At 37.7% G+C, this 20,269-nt stretch overlaps 1 protein-coding gene across 1 annotated transcript in view; it reads right to left on the bottom strand.

The window, feature by feature from the left end:
- The window catches only part of LOC306849861 (centrosome-associated protein 350-like), a 39,113-nt gene extending 19,313 nt beyond the window's left edge, over positions 1-19,800 (bottom strand). Inside the window, exons 1-16 of the mRNA XM_079385227.1 lie at positions 19,663-19,800; positions 18,735-18,819; positions 14,416-14,512; positions 14,294-14,340; positions 13,969-14,083; positions 12,761-12,917; positions 12,022-12,581; positions 10,396-10,509; positions 8,658-8,780; positions 6,992-7,108; positions 5,366-5,988; positions 4,536-4,660; positions 3,102-3,994; positions 2,428-2,578; positions 683-798; positions 287-458 (exon numbers count right to left, since the gene is read on the bottom strand). Of these exons, the coding sequence (XP_079241353.1) occupies positions 287-458; positions 683-798; positions 2,428-2,578; positions 3,102-3,994; positions 4,536-4,660; positions 5,366-5,988; positions 6,992-7,108; positions 8,658-8,780; positions 10,396-10,509; positions 12,022-12,581; positions 12,761-12,917; positions 13,969-14,083; positions 14,294-14,340; positions 14,416-14,500 (3,398 nt within the window). The 5' untranslated portion in view covers positions 14,501-14,512; positions 18,735-18,819; positions 19,663-19,800. The remainder of the gene's footprint in view (positions 1-286; positions 459-682; positions 799-2,427; positions 2,579-3,101; positions 3,995-4,535; positions 4,661-5,365; positions 5,989-6,991; positions 7,109-8,657; positions 8,781-10,395; positions 10,510-12,021; positions 12,582-12,760; positions 12,918-13,968; positions 14,084-14,293; positions 14,341-14,415; positions 14,513-18,734; positions 18,820-19,662) is intronic.
- Positions 19,801-20,269: the final 469 nt, after the last annotated feature.

Raw genomic sequence — 20,269 nt, 5'->3', positions numbered from 1 at the left:
ATTGACACTGGCTCCTCTGGGCTGTAATAATTATGATAAACAGGAACAGCATGGATATTGCGTTTAAAGATATTTCCGGTCTGTACTCAAAATGTCCGAGTTCATGTCCGGTGACATGCAGACTAGCAGAATGGCAATGAAAGATGGTTGTACTAGTAAATAAAAATCAAAGCTTTTCTATTTTAGAACTCCAACTATGTAAACATTAAAAATGGCATGAAGATACATGCAAGAGGTTGTTCAGATGCAGATATCAGTGTGAGCTAATGTGTTTACCAGGCCGTACCTATGGATGGAGTGGACTGAGACACCCCCCAATGTGCTGTCTGTGCCTACGCTCCTGTGAGAGCTGCGACTAGATGCTTTATCTGAGCTGCTCTTCTTAAAACCCTCAGCAGGGAGATCAGAGACTGCAGAGGATGTGTTTCTTTGTCCTTCCAGCAAGCTCCTTTCTGAAGCTGTAGGAATGTACACAGATAAAATTAGGAATGTAATCATGATACAAAAATGTCAGTGTTCAAAACCAACATAAGTGAAATTGAGTAAGTATTGCTAATTCTACAAATATACTGGGGTTTAAGTAGCAGTACTTCTGATTTATCCATATAAGAATGTACACAGAGCAAAGAAACGGATTTCGCACTCAAGATCACATGATGTGGCCCTCTATAACATATCTGACCTTTCTTGCTGCTTGAGCTGGCTGAGTGCGGAGAAGAAAGAGGTGTGAGGCTGTTACTGTATACAGATCTGCCACTTAGCACCTCATCTGGAGGACTGAACCGACTGTGGCCATTACTGTGGAAAGAAGGCATCAGAGTTTATCCGTATGAACAGGGACATCTCAAAAAATTTGAATATCATGAAAAAGTTAATTTTTTTCTTGTAACTTATTTCAGAAAGTGAAACTTTCATATATTTTAGATTCATTGCATGTAAAGTAAAACATTTCAAAAGTGTTTTAATTTTGGTGATTAGCGCTTACAGCTCATGAAAGTCAAAAATCAGTATCTCAAAATATTAGAACATTTACATTTGAGTTTCAATTAATGACCATCCCTACAGTATAAATTCCGGGTATCTCTTGTTCTTTGAAACCACAATTATGGGGAAGACTGCTGACTTGGCAATGATCCAGAAGATGAACATTGACGCCCTCCACAAAGAGGGTAAAGTCACAGAGGGTCATTACTGAAAGGTGTGGCTATTTACAGAGTGCTGTATCAAAGCATATTAAATTCCAAGTTGACTGGAAGGAAGAATTTGGGTAGGAAAAGGTGCACAAGCAAACAGGGATGACCGCAAGCTTGAGAATACTGTCAAGCAAAGCTGATTCAAACACATGGGAGAGCTTCACAAGGAGTGGACTGAAGCTGGAGTCAGCGCATCAAGAGTCACCACGCTCAGACATCTTCAGGAAAAGGGCTACCAAGCCACTTCTGAACCAGAGACAACATCAGAAGCATCTTACCTGGGCTGTGGAGGAAAAAGAACTGGTCTGTTGCTCAGTGGTCCAAAGTCCTTTTTCAGATGAAAGTAAATTTTGCATTTCATTTGGAAATCAAGGTCCCAGAGTCTGAAGGAAGAGTGGAGAGGCACAGAATCCATGTTGCTTGAAGTCCAGTGTGAAGTTTCCACAGTCTGCGATGATTTGGGCTGCCATATCATCTGCTGGTGTTGGTCCACTATGTTTTCTGAAGTCCAGAGTCAACGCAGCCATCTACCAGGAAATTTTAGAGCACTTCATGCTTCCTTCTGCTGACAAGCTTTATGGAGATGCTGATTTCATTTTCCAGCAGGACTTGGCATCTACCCACACTGCCAAAGGTACCAAAAGCTGGTTCAATGACCATGGTGTTACTGTGCTTGATTGGCCAACAAACACGCCTGACCTGAACCCCACCTGAGCAGTGCCACAGGCTGATTGCCTCCATGCCACGCCACATTGATGCAGTAATTCATGCAAAAGGAGGCCCAACCAAGTTTTGAGTGCATAGAAATGAACATACTTTTCAGAAGCCTGACATTTCTGTTTAAAATATCCTTTTTTTATTGATCTTATGTAATATTCAGACACTGAATTTTGGGTTTTCATTATCTGTAAGTCATGATCATCAAAATTTCAAGAAATAAAGGCTTGAAAAATTTCACTGTGTGTAATGAATCTTTATCATATATGGGTTTCACTTTCTGAAATGAGTGACAACAAATATAGACCTTTTTCACGATATTCTAATTTTTTGAGATGTACCTGTATATGATTATTCATAGAGCATGTGAAATGTGAGGGATGGTATGATTATAGAGCAACACTGCCCTCTTCAGGCTGAATACTAGAAATTGTATTTACTTCCGTTTTCCAATTCTAAAGCTTTTTGGATATACAATGTAGTTATCTATTGAGTATTAAAAACTATTTTGCTTTACCTGAGTCTGTTGGGACTTCTCTTGGATGCTGACTGGCTACTGGCGTGAGAGGAAACAAAGTCTTCCTCGTAGACCATTCCATCCAATGAGCTGGCACCAGACAGAGCACAGCGGAGAGCCGGAGAACTCTTACTGCCCCTTTCTTCAAACGCTGCAAAAAAACAAATATGTTTTTTAACAAACTTTAATCACAAAAGTATAGTTTCAGCAACATTTGTTTTGTGAAAGAAATTAACACTTTTATTCAACAAGGATGCATTAAGTTGATGAAAAGTGACAGTAAAAATATGCATAATGTTACAAACGTTGCCTATTTCAAATAAATGCTGTTCATTTGAAAAATTCCCACAACCATATTAAGAAGCACTGATAACAAGATATGTTCAACAATGATAATGATTAGTTTTTTTTGTGTGTGTATCAAATCAGCATATTAGAATGATTTTTGAAGGATAATTTAAAACTGAATGCTGGAGTAACGGCTGTTTTTCTAATATATACATACATACATATATATATACACACACACATATATGTGTGTGTGTGTGTGATTTTAAACAAAAACAAGACTTTACATTATATACATATTTTTAAATGGTCTAATATTATAATTAAACATTTAATATTATAGGTTTTGACAAAATATGTATAGAATATGTTTCTGAAGTTCTCACCTTTGCTGTAGCTCATGTTCTTTGTAAATATATTGATAACACTGTGTGGGCTTCCCTTGGCCAGTTCTTCCCATGGTCCATTGCTTCCTCCTTGTACCATACTTGACACATTAAAGGGCAGGTGCTTCTCTGCCTCTTTCTGAAAGCGTGAAATTGGGTTCAAACTGTCTCCATTCAGATGTGCACTGTATCCTGTGGTTCCCAGTCTTGATCTGGGCAGCTCTTGCAGGTCTTCATCAGATATACTGCCCTCACTCAGCAGAGGACCCTCACTGATAGAACCTCCGCTGGAGTCCAGCTCAACTTCCTGAACAATGAGCTTTGGAGGAGAAGGGGTCTTGCGTGTGTTTCTAGACGTGAGGCCAGAGGGCGCAAGTGTTTGTTTGTTTCCAGTCTCCATTCTCTCCCTAAAGCTGTGCAGGTTGCCCACGGCTGGAAGGGCCTGATCATAGGTACTCTGACCCGCAGCAAGCAGTTTTTTAATCGTCTCAACCAGGTCATCGGTATCTGTCGGATTTTCTCTGACTGGCGGACTGACAGGTTTAGCCCAATGGTCATTGTTAGGGATTAAAAGACCCGTGCCTGTCTCCCTGGCACAACCGTAGTTTATTCCGGCACCGGCTAGCTTACGTGCCTCGCTCTCAATACGGCTGGAGAGAGAGGCAGCTGTGGCCTTAAGAGCCTCAATACGGCTCATTTTGCGGCCTATGGTTGAGGGAAACGCCGCATGTGCAGTTAGGGACTCTCTGTTAGGTAGTGAAGGTTCTGGATCAAGTTCTAACATCTGAGAGAAGATATGGCCAGAAGGAGGTGCTAGGGAGCTGCTGACCCTCAGAGCAGGACTACGCTGGTCAGATTGAAGCCAGGGTGACCCTGCAAAACCCAAACCATTCCTACAGAAACAAGACAAAAGATTATTAAAGTATACTAATGACAAAAAAAGACTGATTAATGTATAAAAAAACATTAGCAAATATTTTAAATCGAGTCATATTATATGGCATAAATCATGTAATCTAACCAAAATATTTCATTAGGAGATTCAGACGTCAGCTTTAATCCATTTTTAGGAACATCCTGTGTTCACAAACTCAATACGCAGAAGACGCCGCAAACTACATGCACTTAAAGGTGGCCATGGAAACCGAAACGGGCTAGAAACAAACACTTCTCGCTAAGCACTGAGCTGACGGATTAATCTGATTTTACAGAACTACTTGAAATAAGAGCATGTCACCTGTGTAAGGGAATACAAATGACTTCCCATTTAGAGAAAGCAGATATTTTGTTAATCTTTTCAGTGTTTAGAACAGATCAATAAAAAAGGAAGCTCTTTTGTGGAAATATCAAACCGAAGCAGTTTTTTTTAGCTGGAAAACCAAACATTACACTTATGATACAGATGATGTAATGGAATGGGAATGTGTGTTTTACCTGGAGAAAGGAGGCTGGCATTGTTCCGTAAGAGACAGATCACTGCTGGAGGTGGCACTTTGAGGTCGATCATGTCTTTTGTTTTCTTTATCAGATTCTCCAGATGGCTGGTATACTGGTCTCAGCTGCAGTGTAACAACAACACTTAAAATAGTGGTCGATCATTATGGATTTTGTCTAGACACCAGGGTGTCCAATAGTTAATATAATTGTGATATTCAGTATATAATGTAGTTATATAAGATTTTGTTTTTTTTAAGAAGTCCCTTATGCTCACCAAGGCTGCATTTATTAATTTTTTTACAAAATACAGTTAAAATTGTAATATTATGAAATATCATCACAATTTAAATGAACTGTTTACTATTTTAATACACTTTAAAATGGAATTCGTTCCTGGGATGGCACAGCTGAATTTTCAGTTTTGATACATTTATTACTACTAAATTTGAATACAGTAGCGCTGCTTAATATTTTTATGAAAACTGTGATGCATTTTTGAGGATTCTTTGATAAATAGCAAGTTCAAAAGAACAGCCTTAAACTGAAATAGAAATGTTCTGTAACAGTAAATGTCTTTACTGTCACTACAATTGAATGCATCCTTGTTGAATAAGCATTCATTTCATTCATTTTTCATATTCAATAAAGAAAAAAAAAGACTGATGACAAACTTTTGAAAGGTAGTGTACCTTAAAAATGTGAATTTAATATTATTTTACTCAAAATATTTGTGAATTTCTATGTAACAATATAATAAAAATACTTAAATAATTATACAAGTTCAACAAGATGTTTAACTGCAAAAATGCTGTACAATAAAGGTTTACCTGCTGGACTATGTTTGTTATGGCACCACCATTGATCTCTTCTCTGAGCTGAGTCTGTTCCAGCAGAAGTTTGGTGTATGTTTCCTGCAGCCGCTTCTTTATTGGACCTTCAGGTGCGACTGGGCCCTTGGTGGCTCCAGCTCGTTGTCTCCTGTAAAGCTCCTGTAAGCGTTTATTCTTGTTCTCTTCTTCCTCCCGCTGAGCCCTCCTCTCCTCTGCTTGCCGTTTTTTCCTTTCTTCTTGTTTTTGAGCAATATACAGTCGCACTGCTTCTGCGTCATAGTGCCGTTTCTTTGCCATGGGATGCTCAGGAGGATCTGATCTCTTGGTAGTCTTGGCAGGGCTGGCACTACGAGAAACTCTGGTCGAGGCTCGGACTTTCGAGCTGGGCACTTCTGCCCTCCTGCTGCTGTCCTTCTCCAACTGCAGGTCATCTAGGATGCCACGGATGTCTGCTGGGAGCAGGTCTGTGCTGGGAGATTTTCTTCTATCACCCCCTGTTGATCTGGAGGGTCCAGCTGGGTCTTCTGGAAGAAATTGATTGCGAGGTCTTTCTGCACTGGTGGGCCTTGAACGCCGGCTACGCTCAAGACGAGGATCAGAGCTTGAACGGGGACCAGGGACTGCAGGAAAAGACAGAGAGAGGCTAATAGGAGACCAAATTTATATTTCTTAAATATAAAGTAATATGAATTGTAAACTTTTTTTTACAAATATTTTAATATGTCAAAAACGTTTAAATAAATGAAAGATAAGAATTCCCACAATATATACCAATAAATGCATATATAATGTTTATTAATGTATATAAATAAAAATACACACACATATACTTAAATATACATAAATATATATACATATAAATGTAAAACTAATTTCTATGTGCTCTTATGAGAACCAGCTGAGCTTCTATTGTCCTCATTTGTAATTTGCTTCGGATAAAAGCATCTGCAAAATGATTAAATGTAAATGTAAAAAAAAAATACATATCTGTTTAAATCGATCATTAAAAAAAACATAGATAATTCGACAAACAAAACACAATGCTTTTACGTCACAGGCTTTGTATTTATGTCTGAACTGGAAAAACATCCCCTTCAGCAGTTGCTTGCATATAATGTTTAAATCAATGCAGCATTGAGCATTTCCGTCTCTGCAGTTCAATAAATCAGTATCAGAGTGGCTGTATAAAATCTGGGTCCAGACCTGCGTGTGTGGAGGACAGCAAGACTGTGGAAGGAATCAGGTCGACTTGTGCAGCGAGTCAGAAACACCCAGTCGAACCCTATTCATTATGGTCACTGGGCAGCAAAGTTTACCAATGCGGGGAGGCTGTCCGAATCTTTATTTATTAATAGACCTGACACTTGGGCTACTAGCTTCTGTAACACTAGTGCTTTGCAACAAATGTAGTGTTTAATAACGGTTGGCAATAAACTAATTCAAAACACCTCAAGGACATCATTTGGTTGGGCATTCAAAATATAAGACGTTATAAACCAAATAGCTTGACACAATTAAGGTGAAATGAATATAGATACTTTAAGTTTTGTTTGTGGTTCGGTTGAGCTTTAACGGTCAGTATGATGACAGAGGCGAAGCCTGTAAAATATATCATCCTCTCACCTGTTCTCATCCGTGTCTCCGAGGACTTCGCCCGAGGCTCTCTGTGTAACCGTGGCTGCGGCCCCAGCATCATCTTCACCAGCTTCTGCCCATCTCGCCACGACGACGTGCTGATTGCTGTGGAGACAGGTTACGCAGATACCTTGAGACTACAGTTGGTCCACAATTAATTTGTACTTTTTTTTTGAACAAGTGTGATTAAGGCAGAGGGGAAAGTATGACAAAAGTAACTAATAATAAAGAGACCGAATAGCTGCACTGAATCACATTCACACAGACGTTTAATTAAACCAAACCTCCTGGTAAAAATTATCTTTCTCCAGAGAAAACCCCCCGCTCGCATTTAATGATAGCGGGAATGCAAAAGTTACTGTATTTAATAAATGATTCTGGTCTTACTGTGCATGATTAATCTGTGCATGATATTATAAAAAACAAAAATGTTAACAAGATCAAATTGTAATACATTTCTCACCCTCTAAAATGGATTTACTTTTATGTTGACGTAATCAAGGCCACACGGAAGGAGAAAAATATTAACCAATACCATGTCTTTATTTCACATTCGAAGGTGGATAATTCAAATACCATTCAATGTAATTTCATTTTGAAAAACATAAATTCTAGAAGTTTAAAACAATGTGAATGCTGCCATCACATATTATATATTCTTTCTTTTTTTTTTTTGTGGTAGGCTCAGTAAAAACGGTAAATAAAAATCTGAATGTCTGATCCAACTGGGCTTACAGAAAAAATCCTTATTCTTGAGCCCTGTCACAGTGGTGATAAAGTTACCTTCAAATGTCTGTTTAAAACCAGATTATTCAATAACCTCTTACAAACATATTAGTTTGACTGTTCCACTTGCTCAGCAAGATTCACCTAAAAAATGCACTGGCCTGACAGTAGGTGACCTAAAACTGATAATTGACAATTCACACTAATGTCTGTTTGTAGCAATGTCTTTTGCATTGCACTCCAAAACATTTGGAAAGCATCAAATAAAATATAGTTTGTGCAGCTAGAAGCATATGCACTCACATACAAACCAAGAATATGTGACTGCATATGCCACCTTGATTGAACTAAACTGAGAGAGACTCCGTGAGAACAGTACGAAGTACTATTTCTGAAGTTAGGGGCGCACAGGGTAAACTAGTTGAGGGGTGGAAGGAGGAGTCCGATTTCACTTTTCCATCCTGTCGTGACTAGACTGACACCTCTCCAGCTGTCAGCGAGGCCACAGCGGTTTGAGCTGGGACACATCAAGCATTCCTGCGTCACTGTTGCCACAGATATCCTGTTAATCTGCATGCTACACATTGTAGAAATATCTGTTGGGATAAGAGACTTAGCTTGTGCTTGCAAACGGACATTAACACACACGTCTGTTTCCAAGAATGTCTTGTAGAGAACAAGGCACAGTAACGCTGGCAGGTCAAGAGAGGCTCACACAGGGCTGCCAGAAAGTGTGTGTGTGTTCGCGAACATTTGCACATTTTTAGTTCAGATTGTGATCTTCATATGCAAAACTACAATTAAAGACTGTTATATGTGCATTCAGATGCTGAATTTCAATATCATTTGCTTAAATAAGCTACAGATGTTTGTTTGAGAAACACAGTGTGTGAAAAACACAGGACGACAAATGACAGAGAACTCAGACCTGGTTTAGTATTTGAGTCCGGTGCCGAGGAAGCTCGGTGTACTTTCCTAACAGGTTTGGATGGTTTCTTCTCTTTCACATTTTCTCGTTCTGCAGGCCTCTGCTTTGGTTTTGTGCTCTCTGCTGTGAAGGACAGAGAGAAGATTAAATTGGTTGACACGGATCAGTATAATTATCATTAACTGAAATATTAAAAACATTTTATTTTAAAACAAATTTAAATAAAATGTAAACAATAGATTAAAAATAGATTAAAATGAGAAATGTTACATTGGCAACTAACTAAAAATGTTTAAGTTGAAGTACTACAATTACTAGCAGGAAATATATGAAAACCAAAACTAAACTAAAACTGAAATAAAAACAAGTTAATCTTAAATAGTAATATTTGAATAAAAGAAAAACACAAAATCACAAAAAAAAAAAACTCAAATGTAACAAGTATAAAATTAAATGTTAATCCAAAATGTAAATAAAAACTATAATAACATAAATAATACTAAAATTACACTGCTGTTCATTGCATTACACTCTTAACGATGCATAATGACCACACAACCGCCCATATTTATTCATCAATAACTATTCATCAAATTGCCCGGTATAATAGTAAAACAGGTAAAACTTCAATGATTCAATGAATATTCACAATATAAAATTAAAAATTAAAATTACAAAATTATATAATACACTTGTAATTACCTTAAGTGTCCTAAAGACCATCATTAAATTAATTTGACATCTATTTGGTATGAGCACATTAAGACAGATGATTCTCGTAAATACGCTCAAACTACCCGTTTTAATCTGTTTAAGTCTTTTCAAAATATGGAACAGATAGAGTATGGAAAATGGACATCTAAATCAAAATTGGATTTTTCTGTGAAGCAAGAATATATAATTATAAAACAACTAAAATGGACTGCTACAAATGTGTACCATATGGCCTCTTTAATGACAGCAACTCAAATCTATAGTAGGCCAACAGGGAATTAAGCAGCATTGTTACGCATATTATAAATGAGCTTGTTCCATAATGCTATTTTAAGGAATAGTTGAGCAAACTGATGCAATCCTTACAAATAACCTTGAAGAAAGCTCCTAAGAACAATCTGGGCTGACATGAAAACTGGTAACTACGGCTGTGGCAGTACGCCTGGAAACTCTGAGCCAATTAGGAGCATGTAAGTCATCGTCCAAGAGCGGTTTGGATTAAGCATACTTTTTGACCACACTGCAATCCGGCAGAAACACATGAATTCTGTAAATTGTTTCATCTGCTTTGAGTGGCAGGTTAAAACAGTGTTGTTGTCCTAATTCCTGTTCATTACTCATGCTTCCTGACTCATAGGGCAGTAAAACACATTTGAGCTCCATCACATCAATGGATAAACATTTTAATTCCATATACATAAAAAAAAGCCCAATTCACTACACTGCAATTAGGCTGAAATCAAGAGGATGACTCAAATGTAAAACATATTTATAGTATCAGTGATTTTAAGATGACAACCAATGAGCTTTGTATGATCGAGATAATGCAACATTTTTGTGAGCACCTTAATTACACCACTCATGTAGTGTGAATGTGTTGTTTCTTATAGCACAGGCTAAATAATGTGGCTATTCTGTTGTTGTATTGCTGTACTTCTCGTAAGATTTACACAAAGATATTACAATAATGTATACTTCATTATATTATTCAACATATTATAACATTCTGGAAAACTATGTATACCTGTAAGCTTTTTTGTCAGGTCTTTGTATATTTCCCTGCTTAAGTTCTGGAAGTCCTCCTCTGCCCACACTTTCCTATCAGGTGTGCGTATCTTAGTCTCACTGGTGTTGAAGCCTAGAAAACACAGAAGTGAGCTTCCTCTCATTCGACAACCTCATAAAACATTTATCTGATGATTCATCCTAAGTAGGGATGTAACGATTACTGGTTTGACGATAAATCATGATAAATTTCCCTATGGTTAGTATTACCGTTTCATATTTTAATTATCATTAAAACCGCATTCGATTACCGCGATTTGAACAACTCACGATAAATACAGTAATAAAATTAAAACAGTTTTAAGTAACAGTCTCACGTGTGCACAGCGTGCAGAGTAGTTTCGTTTTGAGTGAAACTAGGGCAGAAAAGCTGGGAGGTTTTAAAAGAGTGCTGAGGGAATTATACAAATTAATATATGAATGAATTAATTATATGAATGTACCTCTGAAGGTTCTGACTGTCTTCAAAAACGATTTGACGGCACTTTGTTTTCATCTTTGCTTCATGTTATACCTAAAGGAAGTGTTCTTAATCGCAATACTACTTTGTCCACAGAGTTTGTAATTCAGCTTTTCCTTAAGTGCCACCTGCTGCAAGTAAGTGGATTTACAGAGACTTAAATTTACATTCAGCCTGTGTGCAGTTTCTGTCGGGTCAAAAATGGACCGAATTTGCATGCCCTGCTATAAATTTTGACCGGTTGATGAAAAACAAGCTCATGTGAATTCTACACATTTAAACAATTCATGAGTTATCTAGAATTATTTATGTAACAGATAAAATACATTTTGGCCTAGTTTCACAGACAGGACCTAGACTAAACTAGGATTAGGCCATTGTTCAATTAGGAAATTTAAGTAATTTTTATTAAAATGCCTTAGAAAAAAACATTACTGGTGTGCATCTTAAGACAAAACAAAGGCACTGATATATTTTAAGATCTGTCAGTTTCTTTCAGTTAAAACGGCTCAGATTTACACTTTAGTCTGGGACTAGGCTTAAGCCTTGTCTGTGAAACTGGGGGATAATCATTTATTAATAAATGATCATTTTGACATAACACTTTTCTTTATTTAAAGGCTGAAATGTCAGGTTTACCTTTACATGGAACTTTATCAAAGCTTTATTTGAAAATTTACATTATTTATTTGAACATGCTATTAAACTGTTGTCAGTCAAGTTGTCATTTAAAATCCAAACATCATTGGTAATGTTATTGTTTAAGTGATTATGCAAACAAAAAGTCATTTTATTTGTTGTTTGCTGATTTTTAAAAATAAAACTTGGTGAATTGATTTATGTGTCAGTACTTTTTGAACATCTCCAGCACATTTTAACAATACCGTGATAATACTGATAACCGTGATAATTTTGGTCACTATAATCGTGATAAGAAATTTTCATACCGTTACATCCCTAATCCTAAGTATTTTTGTGTACAACTATTACTGGGACGGAGCAACCTAAGGTTAAGTGCCTCGCTCAAGCTCAATGGTGAAAGCATTTTCGGGGTTTGAATCTGCTACCTTTTGGTTACCAGCCCAATACAATTAAGGTCACTTTGCCTCTCTGTAGTCGACTTACCTTTGTAAATGGGCGCTGGAGGGGCTGGGGCCACTTTCCGAACTTTAGCAGTAGGTACTGTGGTACTATGTGCTGTCGCTCCAATACCCACAGGTTGCTCCAAGTATCCCAGCAGATTGTTTCTTTCTTCTGTCTCCTCCAAATGTTCCCTCTGTCTGCGGATTCTCTCTTTCAGCTTTTCCAGCTTTTCATCAGGTTGCCGACGGCGCAGGTTCTCCAGCCGTAGGGAAGCTGTGACTGAACCGGTGACGGATGTCAGGGAAGTCAGGGATGTCTCGGCCTGTAAATGTGTTCTGGGGTTGACCTCTGACCCTAGCGGGGCTTGGTCAGGTTGGTGAATGGCGTTGAGAGCAGACAGGTCATTGAGGTAGCGTACAGATGTGCTGTCTACAGCTGAGGAGCGTGGGCTGTCCAGGTCTGCAGTCTGCATGTCTCGGGTGTCACGCTGATAGACCAGCTGGCTTAGAGCAAAGTCAGCCTGCGGGACGCTCATCTCTGTTGGTAACGAATGGACTTCTGGTTCAGAGTGAGTCTGGGACACTGGCAGTGGAGATGCTTCCCTATAAAAAAAACAAAAACACAACAAAAAAGACAAGTCAGTTTAAAAATACAATGTCAGTTTAAAGTGAAGAGCATAAGAGGATTTCCAAGACAAAAAAGCTACGATCATTATTAATGCAGTTTCTGGTTGCAAATAACCAATTCAGCTTTAGCTTATTAATGTCTTTGCAGCTTTAACCTGTACGAAACGAGGGGTTCTCTGAACTCCACTGCACTAGGTTTCCTGGCGTTACTGTCCAGAGTGCTATTCCTCAAGGGACTACGGGAACTTTTATCTGGACTGCGTCGACTCCGTGTTCTGGACTTAGATCCACTTTCCTCCACATGACGCCCATCTGTAGTAAATACATGGAAAACACATAAACAATGGAAGAGGCAGAACTCTGAAGTATGTTGTACTATTCTTTATATATATATATATATATATATATATATATATATATATTAGTGCTGTCAAATGATTAATCGCATACAAAATAAAAGTTTGTTTACATAATATATGTACACAGTGTGTAATTATTCTGCATAAAACACATGCATGTATCTATTTAAGAAGAATATATGTTTATATATTAAATATATTTATTTATAATACAAAATATAAATGTATATACACATGTAAATATTAAAAAATATATATATACTGTATGTGTGTGTATTTATACATGCATAAATATACACAGTACACATACATATATTATGCAAACAAAAACTTTTATTTTGGATGCGATTAATCATTTGACAGCACTAATATACATACATACATACACTGTGTGTGTGTGATATTTTCTATTCCACATTGTATACTTGTAGAAGAATTAGAAACATTAATGTAAACAGTCACGTCACCTTGACTGGCTTGATCAAAAACAAGCACAGCAACTAATGTTGCCCAATTCACAAATGACGAATGACTCTCATGTGTCAGTTTTTTGATGAATCACTCAAAACTCACAGAGCTATTTATAAATTAACATATGACTCACTGCATTTCAAGCCTATACTTACAGTAATATCTGACTTTTAATGCAGCAATAAAAGTGTTCGTACTAAATATTCATGAAACTAATTCTAGTAATACATTTTAAAAATATAAAAAATAATTAATTAAATTCAATTCAACTGAATACATTTTAAAAGACTGAACATGAAACAAAATTACTTTTAAAACATACAAAAATACAATTCTGATCACATATTAAAAATAAAAAAAACCCTGCTTTGACAAGTTAAAAAGATATTTTATTTAAAACATTTCACCGTATGTTTCATAGCGACCTGGTACAATACTATGTAAGTTGACATTAAAAACACCTAGCTTAGGGATGTACAATAGTCTCTAATGGATTGCCTCTGTATGTGTTACAGAGGATGTGTCTGTCTCACCTCTGCGGCTTATTTTCCGACCGCCACTCACAGATGCTTTCTTTGTGTCAAGCACTGAGTCCAGAAGCACTCCAGTGCCTGGTGCTGCCTCCAGACGATTCTGAATGTGTCGCAACTGAGACAAAACCACAATTAGCCACTGAGTCAACAGATCTCTGCACTCGTGGGGATAATGCTACAAATACTAAACCTACAGAGTATACCTCTGAATCTTACTTTCTGATTTCTTATAATTGGGCTTCTTCAGAACTATTATGTATGTAACAGGTATCTCTTTTGGCATCATAAGTAGGCCAGAATCTGACAGGTGTTAAAAAATACTCACGGCAGCTTTGGTTTGATTTAGACTGTTCCAGGCATGAGATATCTCTGCTGAGAGATAAACATTAACATAAGTAATCACGCAAACATGCTCATGATGATGTTCGAAGTAAGAGTTAGACAAACCTCTCCTGTTGTCTTGCCCAGCAAGGGCAGCCTGGGAAGAGACAGAGGCTGGGGGCCCCGCCTCACTTCGCAAGCGACTCCACATCGCTATGACAACCTGAGAGAAAAGGGGAAAAACAGGCAAATAATGTGAGAGAAGCAATTATTTTGTCAACATCTGCTGTCAAACATTGTATTCTCTGGCAATACCTTGCTTAGATTATGACCCTAAGTGGCACTAAAGCACATGACTTCATTCACATTACTCTTTGAGCAAAAGGAAGCTGTAAATTTAGCCAAATCATAAGTTTAACTGATAGTTACGAAGATAGATTGATCAAAGCATATGACTTATAGATTTACTGTCTCACCCACAGACCTCAGTTGTTTCATCAAAGTGAGGGTTATAGCAACGGTGTACAATTTGTTCGATTGCCTGGAGCCCAGACATATGACATCTCAGAGGTTTTCAAGTCATTTGAATCACACTGTCTTCCTCCAAGCACTACCATTATAACAGAGTCCCTGTCCTTGTAAGTCCCCAGAGCAAACAGATTCAATGGTCTCTCTACAACTCTCTATTCTAGAGTAAAAAAAGAGTTTTGTACAGACGTCTAAAGCACTGTGGCAAATGCACAAAGTATTCCAAAGGGACACTGAAATCACTCCCTGCTCAGAACCTTGAATTATATTGAATTAATAATGCATGCATAAGACATATCTTAGAGGCTTGCATGCATATTTCATTGATTTCAGGCCTATGCTGGAAAGCAGAGGTGAAGAATCATTTAAACATGCTCTGCTGCTTTTCTAACAGTATTCAATAAAGTAACAGAGACACCAAATGTGTCTGGAATGAGGAAAACAACTTTAAAGTCAGCATGAAATTCACCTTATTCATTTCTAAATGCATTTTATAGACCTTAGTAAACAATTAACCTGTTTATACATTTGTTTTATGTGTTTTTTGACTTGACAGTGTAATCAAAACATTACATGGATGTCCAGCGAAAACAACAGACTTCTCTCTGGTGATGTATACCAGATGATCTGACACATATCAGATTTCATTGAGATATTTTTGATGAAATCTGAGAGCTTTCTGATCCTGCATAGATAGCAACAGAACTACCACGTTCAAGGTTCAGAAAGATAGTAAGGACATCGTTAAAATGGTCCATGTGGCATCAGTGGTTCAAACGCAATTTTATGAAACTATGAGAATACTTTTAGTGCAAAAGAAAACAAAAATAATTATTTTATTCAACAATTTCTTCTCTTCCGGGTAGGGATGTAACGATTACCGGTTTGAGAGATAAATTATGATAAAATTCCCCACGGTTGGTATTACCGTTTCATATTTTAATTATCATTAAAACCGTATTCGATTACCGCGATCTGAACAACTCACGATAAATAAATACTGTCCAGCATAAAGCAGAGTGTAACAGTCTCACGAGCGCACAGCAACGGAGTGGTTTCATTCTGAGTGAAAACAGTGCGGAAAAGCTGGGAGGTTTTAAAAGAGTGCTAAGGGAATTATACAAATTAATATATCAATGAATTAATCATATGAATGTACCTCTGAAGGATCTGACTGTCTTCAGAAACGATTCGATGGCATTTTGTTTTCATCTTAGCTCCATGTAATACCTAAAGGAAATGTTCTTAAACAATACTGCTTTGTTCGCGGAGTTCACGGGAATCAGCTGTAATTCAGCTTTTCCATATAACGCCACCTGCTGTCAGAGACTGGATTTACAGACACTTATTTACATTCAGCCTGTGTGCAGTTTCTGTCTGGCCAAAAAACGGACCAAATTTGCATGTCCTGCTGTAAATTTTAACCGGTTGATGAAAAACAAGCTTATGTGGATTCTACACATTTAAACAATTCAGTTAAGCATATAGAATTATTTATGGAGCAGATAAGTGGATAGAGAGTTGGACTTGTAACCTGAAGGTCGTGGGTTCGAGTCTCAGGTCCAGCAGGGATTGTAGGTGGAGGGAGTGAATAACCAACACTCTTTCCATCCTCAATACCACGACTGAGGTGAGACCCTTGAGCAAGGCACCGAACCCCCAACTGCTCCCCGGGCGCCGCAGCATTGGCTGCCCACTGCTCTGGGTGTATGTTCACTACTGTGCGTACACTTGGATGGGTTAAATGCAGAGCGCAAATTCTGAGTATGGGTCACCATACTTGGCCACACACCACTTCCCCCCCTCCCCTTCCCCTTATTAATCAATTATTTTGACTTAACTCTTTTCTTATAAAGGCTGAAATGTGAGGTTTACCTTTATATGAATCTTTTTCAAAGCTTTATTTGAACATTTACATTATTTATTTGAACATGCTATTAAACTGGTGTCAGGCAAGTTGTCATTTAAAATCCAGACCTCATTGGTAATGTTATTGTTTTAGTGAATATGCAAACAAAAAGTCATTTTATTTGTTGTTTGTTGATTTTTAAGTATAAAACTTGGTGAAGTGATTTATGTATCGGTTCTTTTTGAACATCTCCAGCACATTTTAACAATACCGTGATAATACTGATAACCGTGATAATTTTGGTCACTATAATCGTGATAAGAAATTTTCATACCATTACATCCCTACTTCCAGGTAAGTCTTTGTTCACGAGGGTGTATTTTATTTTTCTTTGCGCACAAAAAGTATTCTCATAGCTTCATAAAATTACGGTTAAACCACTAAATGCCACATCGACTTATTTTAATGATGTGCTTACTCCCTTTCTGGGCCTTGAACATGGTAGTTACGTTGCTGTCTATGCAGGGTCAGAAAGCTTTTGGATTTCATCAAAAATATCTTAATTTGTGTTCCGAAGATGAACAAAGGTCTTTCAGGTTTGAAACGACACGAGGGAGAGTAATTAATGACAGAATTAAATTTTTGGGAGAACTATCTCTTTTTAAGGGGAAGTCGTGGCCTAATGGTTAGAGAGTCGGACTCGTAATCGAAAGGTTGCGGGTTCGAGTCCCCGGCCGGCAGGGATTGTAGGTGGGGGGAGTGAATGTCCAGCGCTCTCTCCACCCTCAATACCACGACTGAGGTGCCCTTGAGCAAGGCACCGAACCCCCAACTGCTCCCCGGGCGCCGCAGCATAAATGGCTGCCCACTGCTCCAGGTGTATGTTCACAGTGTGTGTGTTCACTGCTGTGTGTGCGCACTTTGGATGGGTTAAATGCAGAGCACGAATTCTGAGTATGGGTCACCATACTTGGCCGTATGTCACTTCACTTCAAATATTTTTGGCCAATCTGATGCTTTTAGCTGTCAATAAGAATATAGGCCTAATACTTTCCGTTTTGTTTAGGTTCACCCAACAATGTCTTCATTTAATCACCCTCATGTTGTTCCAAACTTTTTTCGTACAGCACAAAGAGATGTTAGGTAGGAAGTTACATGGACAATTTCATTTTTATTTATATTTTTTTTCTGTATTTTAAAAAAATGAAAGGTAACTGAGCCTCATTCTGCCTAACCTCTACTTTTGTGTTCCAAGGAAGAAAGCCTGCCATACGAGTTTTGCACAGCAATGAGGAAACAAGGAAATCATCTATAATTCTACAGAATCCATCAGAGAGAAAAAAGAAAGAAAAAAATTTCTTTTTAAAGACAAAGATTTTGCCCATAACAAACAATCCTTAAAAGTGACAAGGTTTGTGTCAATGACAGTCTATTGACATATGCAAAGATAAATGTTCAATTAAACCCTTTTTCCAATTATAAAGACACAGCCTGTGCATGTTAGGTTGCCAGGGACTTTGATAAGAAATAAAGTCACCTGTAATAATGTGGCCACCTGTTAATAAAAGAGATTTAGAACTGTAGAAGTACAAACAGAACAAGCAATTGAACTAAGCGCTTTGGACTGGAGATACTGAGAGAAGCGACAATCTGATCCAATTCTATTTGAACTAATCAACACTTGTCAAAAATGAACAAAATAAGCACAACAAAAGGATCAAAGCTTTACTCGCTTCAAAGTTCAAAATGGCAGAGCAACTGCCAAGAAAAGCACAAAATATCCTTTGATTTACCCATAAAAGACCCATCATCTTCATACACACACACTCTCTCTCTTCAGCTATTCATCGTTTCAATTTCATATCACATTTTGGGAACTGAAACTTCTAACCTTGTTTACACAACACATCCAGTTATGAGATTATAGTTTCAGTTAATGACTGCTCACATTTACACAATACCAACCGAGTGAATGGATGAAGCATTCATATAGGGTTTTACTAATGACTAATGAGCAAGATGGACATGTTACGCCTTCATGCATAACGTATAATGTACCAGGACTCACTTTCCAGTAGCTTTATTCAGAGAGACATGAGTCCACCTTGTCTTCCGGACTGCGGGACACATCGGACAGCTGGTGATTCTGTCACCTGTACCGAGACCCAGTGAAAAAGGTGGTTTGACAGTGAAAGCTCAAAGTCTTGAAGTATTAAACTAATGTTACCAGTTCAGAAATATTATACAAATCAAACTAACAACACTCTAGTAAGATGCTGGATTCACACAGTTAATTTTACAGCAGCTGATTAGCCCACCCAATAACTACCCAGAAGGATCACTCTGAATTAAAGGTAAAAGGAAACATGACAGATCAGCAGCATCAGCTGACATCACATTCAAATTCAAGATAAAATCGAGTCTGGCTGCATTGATATACATAACGTCACTCTGCTTTGCCAGAGCTAAGCAAATAACGTTAGACAAAAAATAACTTTAAAAAAGAAAGTAAAAGAGAAAATAAAAACTAATTACAGCTAAAGAGCAACATATAAACATCATATTCGCTTTACACTTAACGTATACAGAATCAGAACTACAGTACTCTAACAGACAAGAAAACAAATATACGACACTTTAAACATTCATATAATACACGAATATAAAGAAAAACAGCTGACGTACAAAACACATAACGTTAAATATCAATCACACAAATACAACTTCATGAGGAGAAACCCGACAGTGACTTAAATCAACCAAACAACCAACTAATTAGACGTCTATTTTCAACCGACAAATTACGTACCTTGGGCAGTTTCACGATATTTAAACGAAATTTGTGGACTACGTTTTTAAATGCTCTGGCGAAAGTTATTGCTAACAGCTGCTGCTAACCGGCTAACCCATTAAAGCTCGCTAACAAACTTTTTTTGCGTTTCTGTGATTGTCTTTCGTTAAGCATTTAGGCCAGAATGCAATTAGTTAGTACCTACCTAAAAGTTTGTTGTACCCGCTACCCGCCTTTTGGTGTGTGTTTCCCGGCTTTAATGATAAGTTAGGACGGTCGTTGGCTAGATTTGACGGTCCGCCATTATCCAAACAACCGTTCCAGGAAGTTCACGTCTGAGAGAAACTCGCGATACTTCCGTGAAGAACGTGATTTTTCCTTAGCCGTGTTTGACATCTAGTGTTCACTAATGGAATTGCAACAACTATCATATTACTTTGATCCTTGAGACATGGGACAAGAAAGCCCTTGTTAGAGTTCAAAACAAGGCCAAGCTCTGATGTGAGCAATTATTATAGCATTTTCTGTGTATAATAATAAATATTTTTATTGTTGTTATTGTGGTTGTAAAGCAGAGTGAGGAGCACAGTTTCCTGGAGCGAAGAGCAGGTTTTTTGAAAGAAGGATCGTCTGTGTTTTGTCTTGCTTTAGGATTGCCCACAGCAGAGTAAGGTGGATTCTTGAATCAAAGGATAGACAGAAATCCTATAGTAACCATGACAGTCGGTTTGTCATTTTGTTTCTCCAATAAATCATTAAAGGAATAGTTCACCCAGAATTGAAATTTTGCTGAAAATTTGTTCACCTACAGG

The sequence above is a fragment of the Barbus barbus genome (genome assembly GCF_936440315.1).
Source record: "Barbus barbus genome assembly, chromosome: 29".
Lineage (NCBI taxonomy): Eukaryota > Metazoa > Chordata > Actinopteri > Cypriniformes > Cyprinidae > Barbus > Barbus barbus.
Note: the sequence above shows the minus strand (reverse complement) of the source record. Positions and strands in the feature narration are given on the sequence as shown.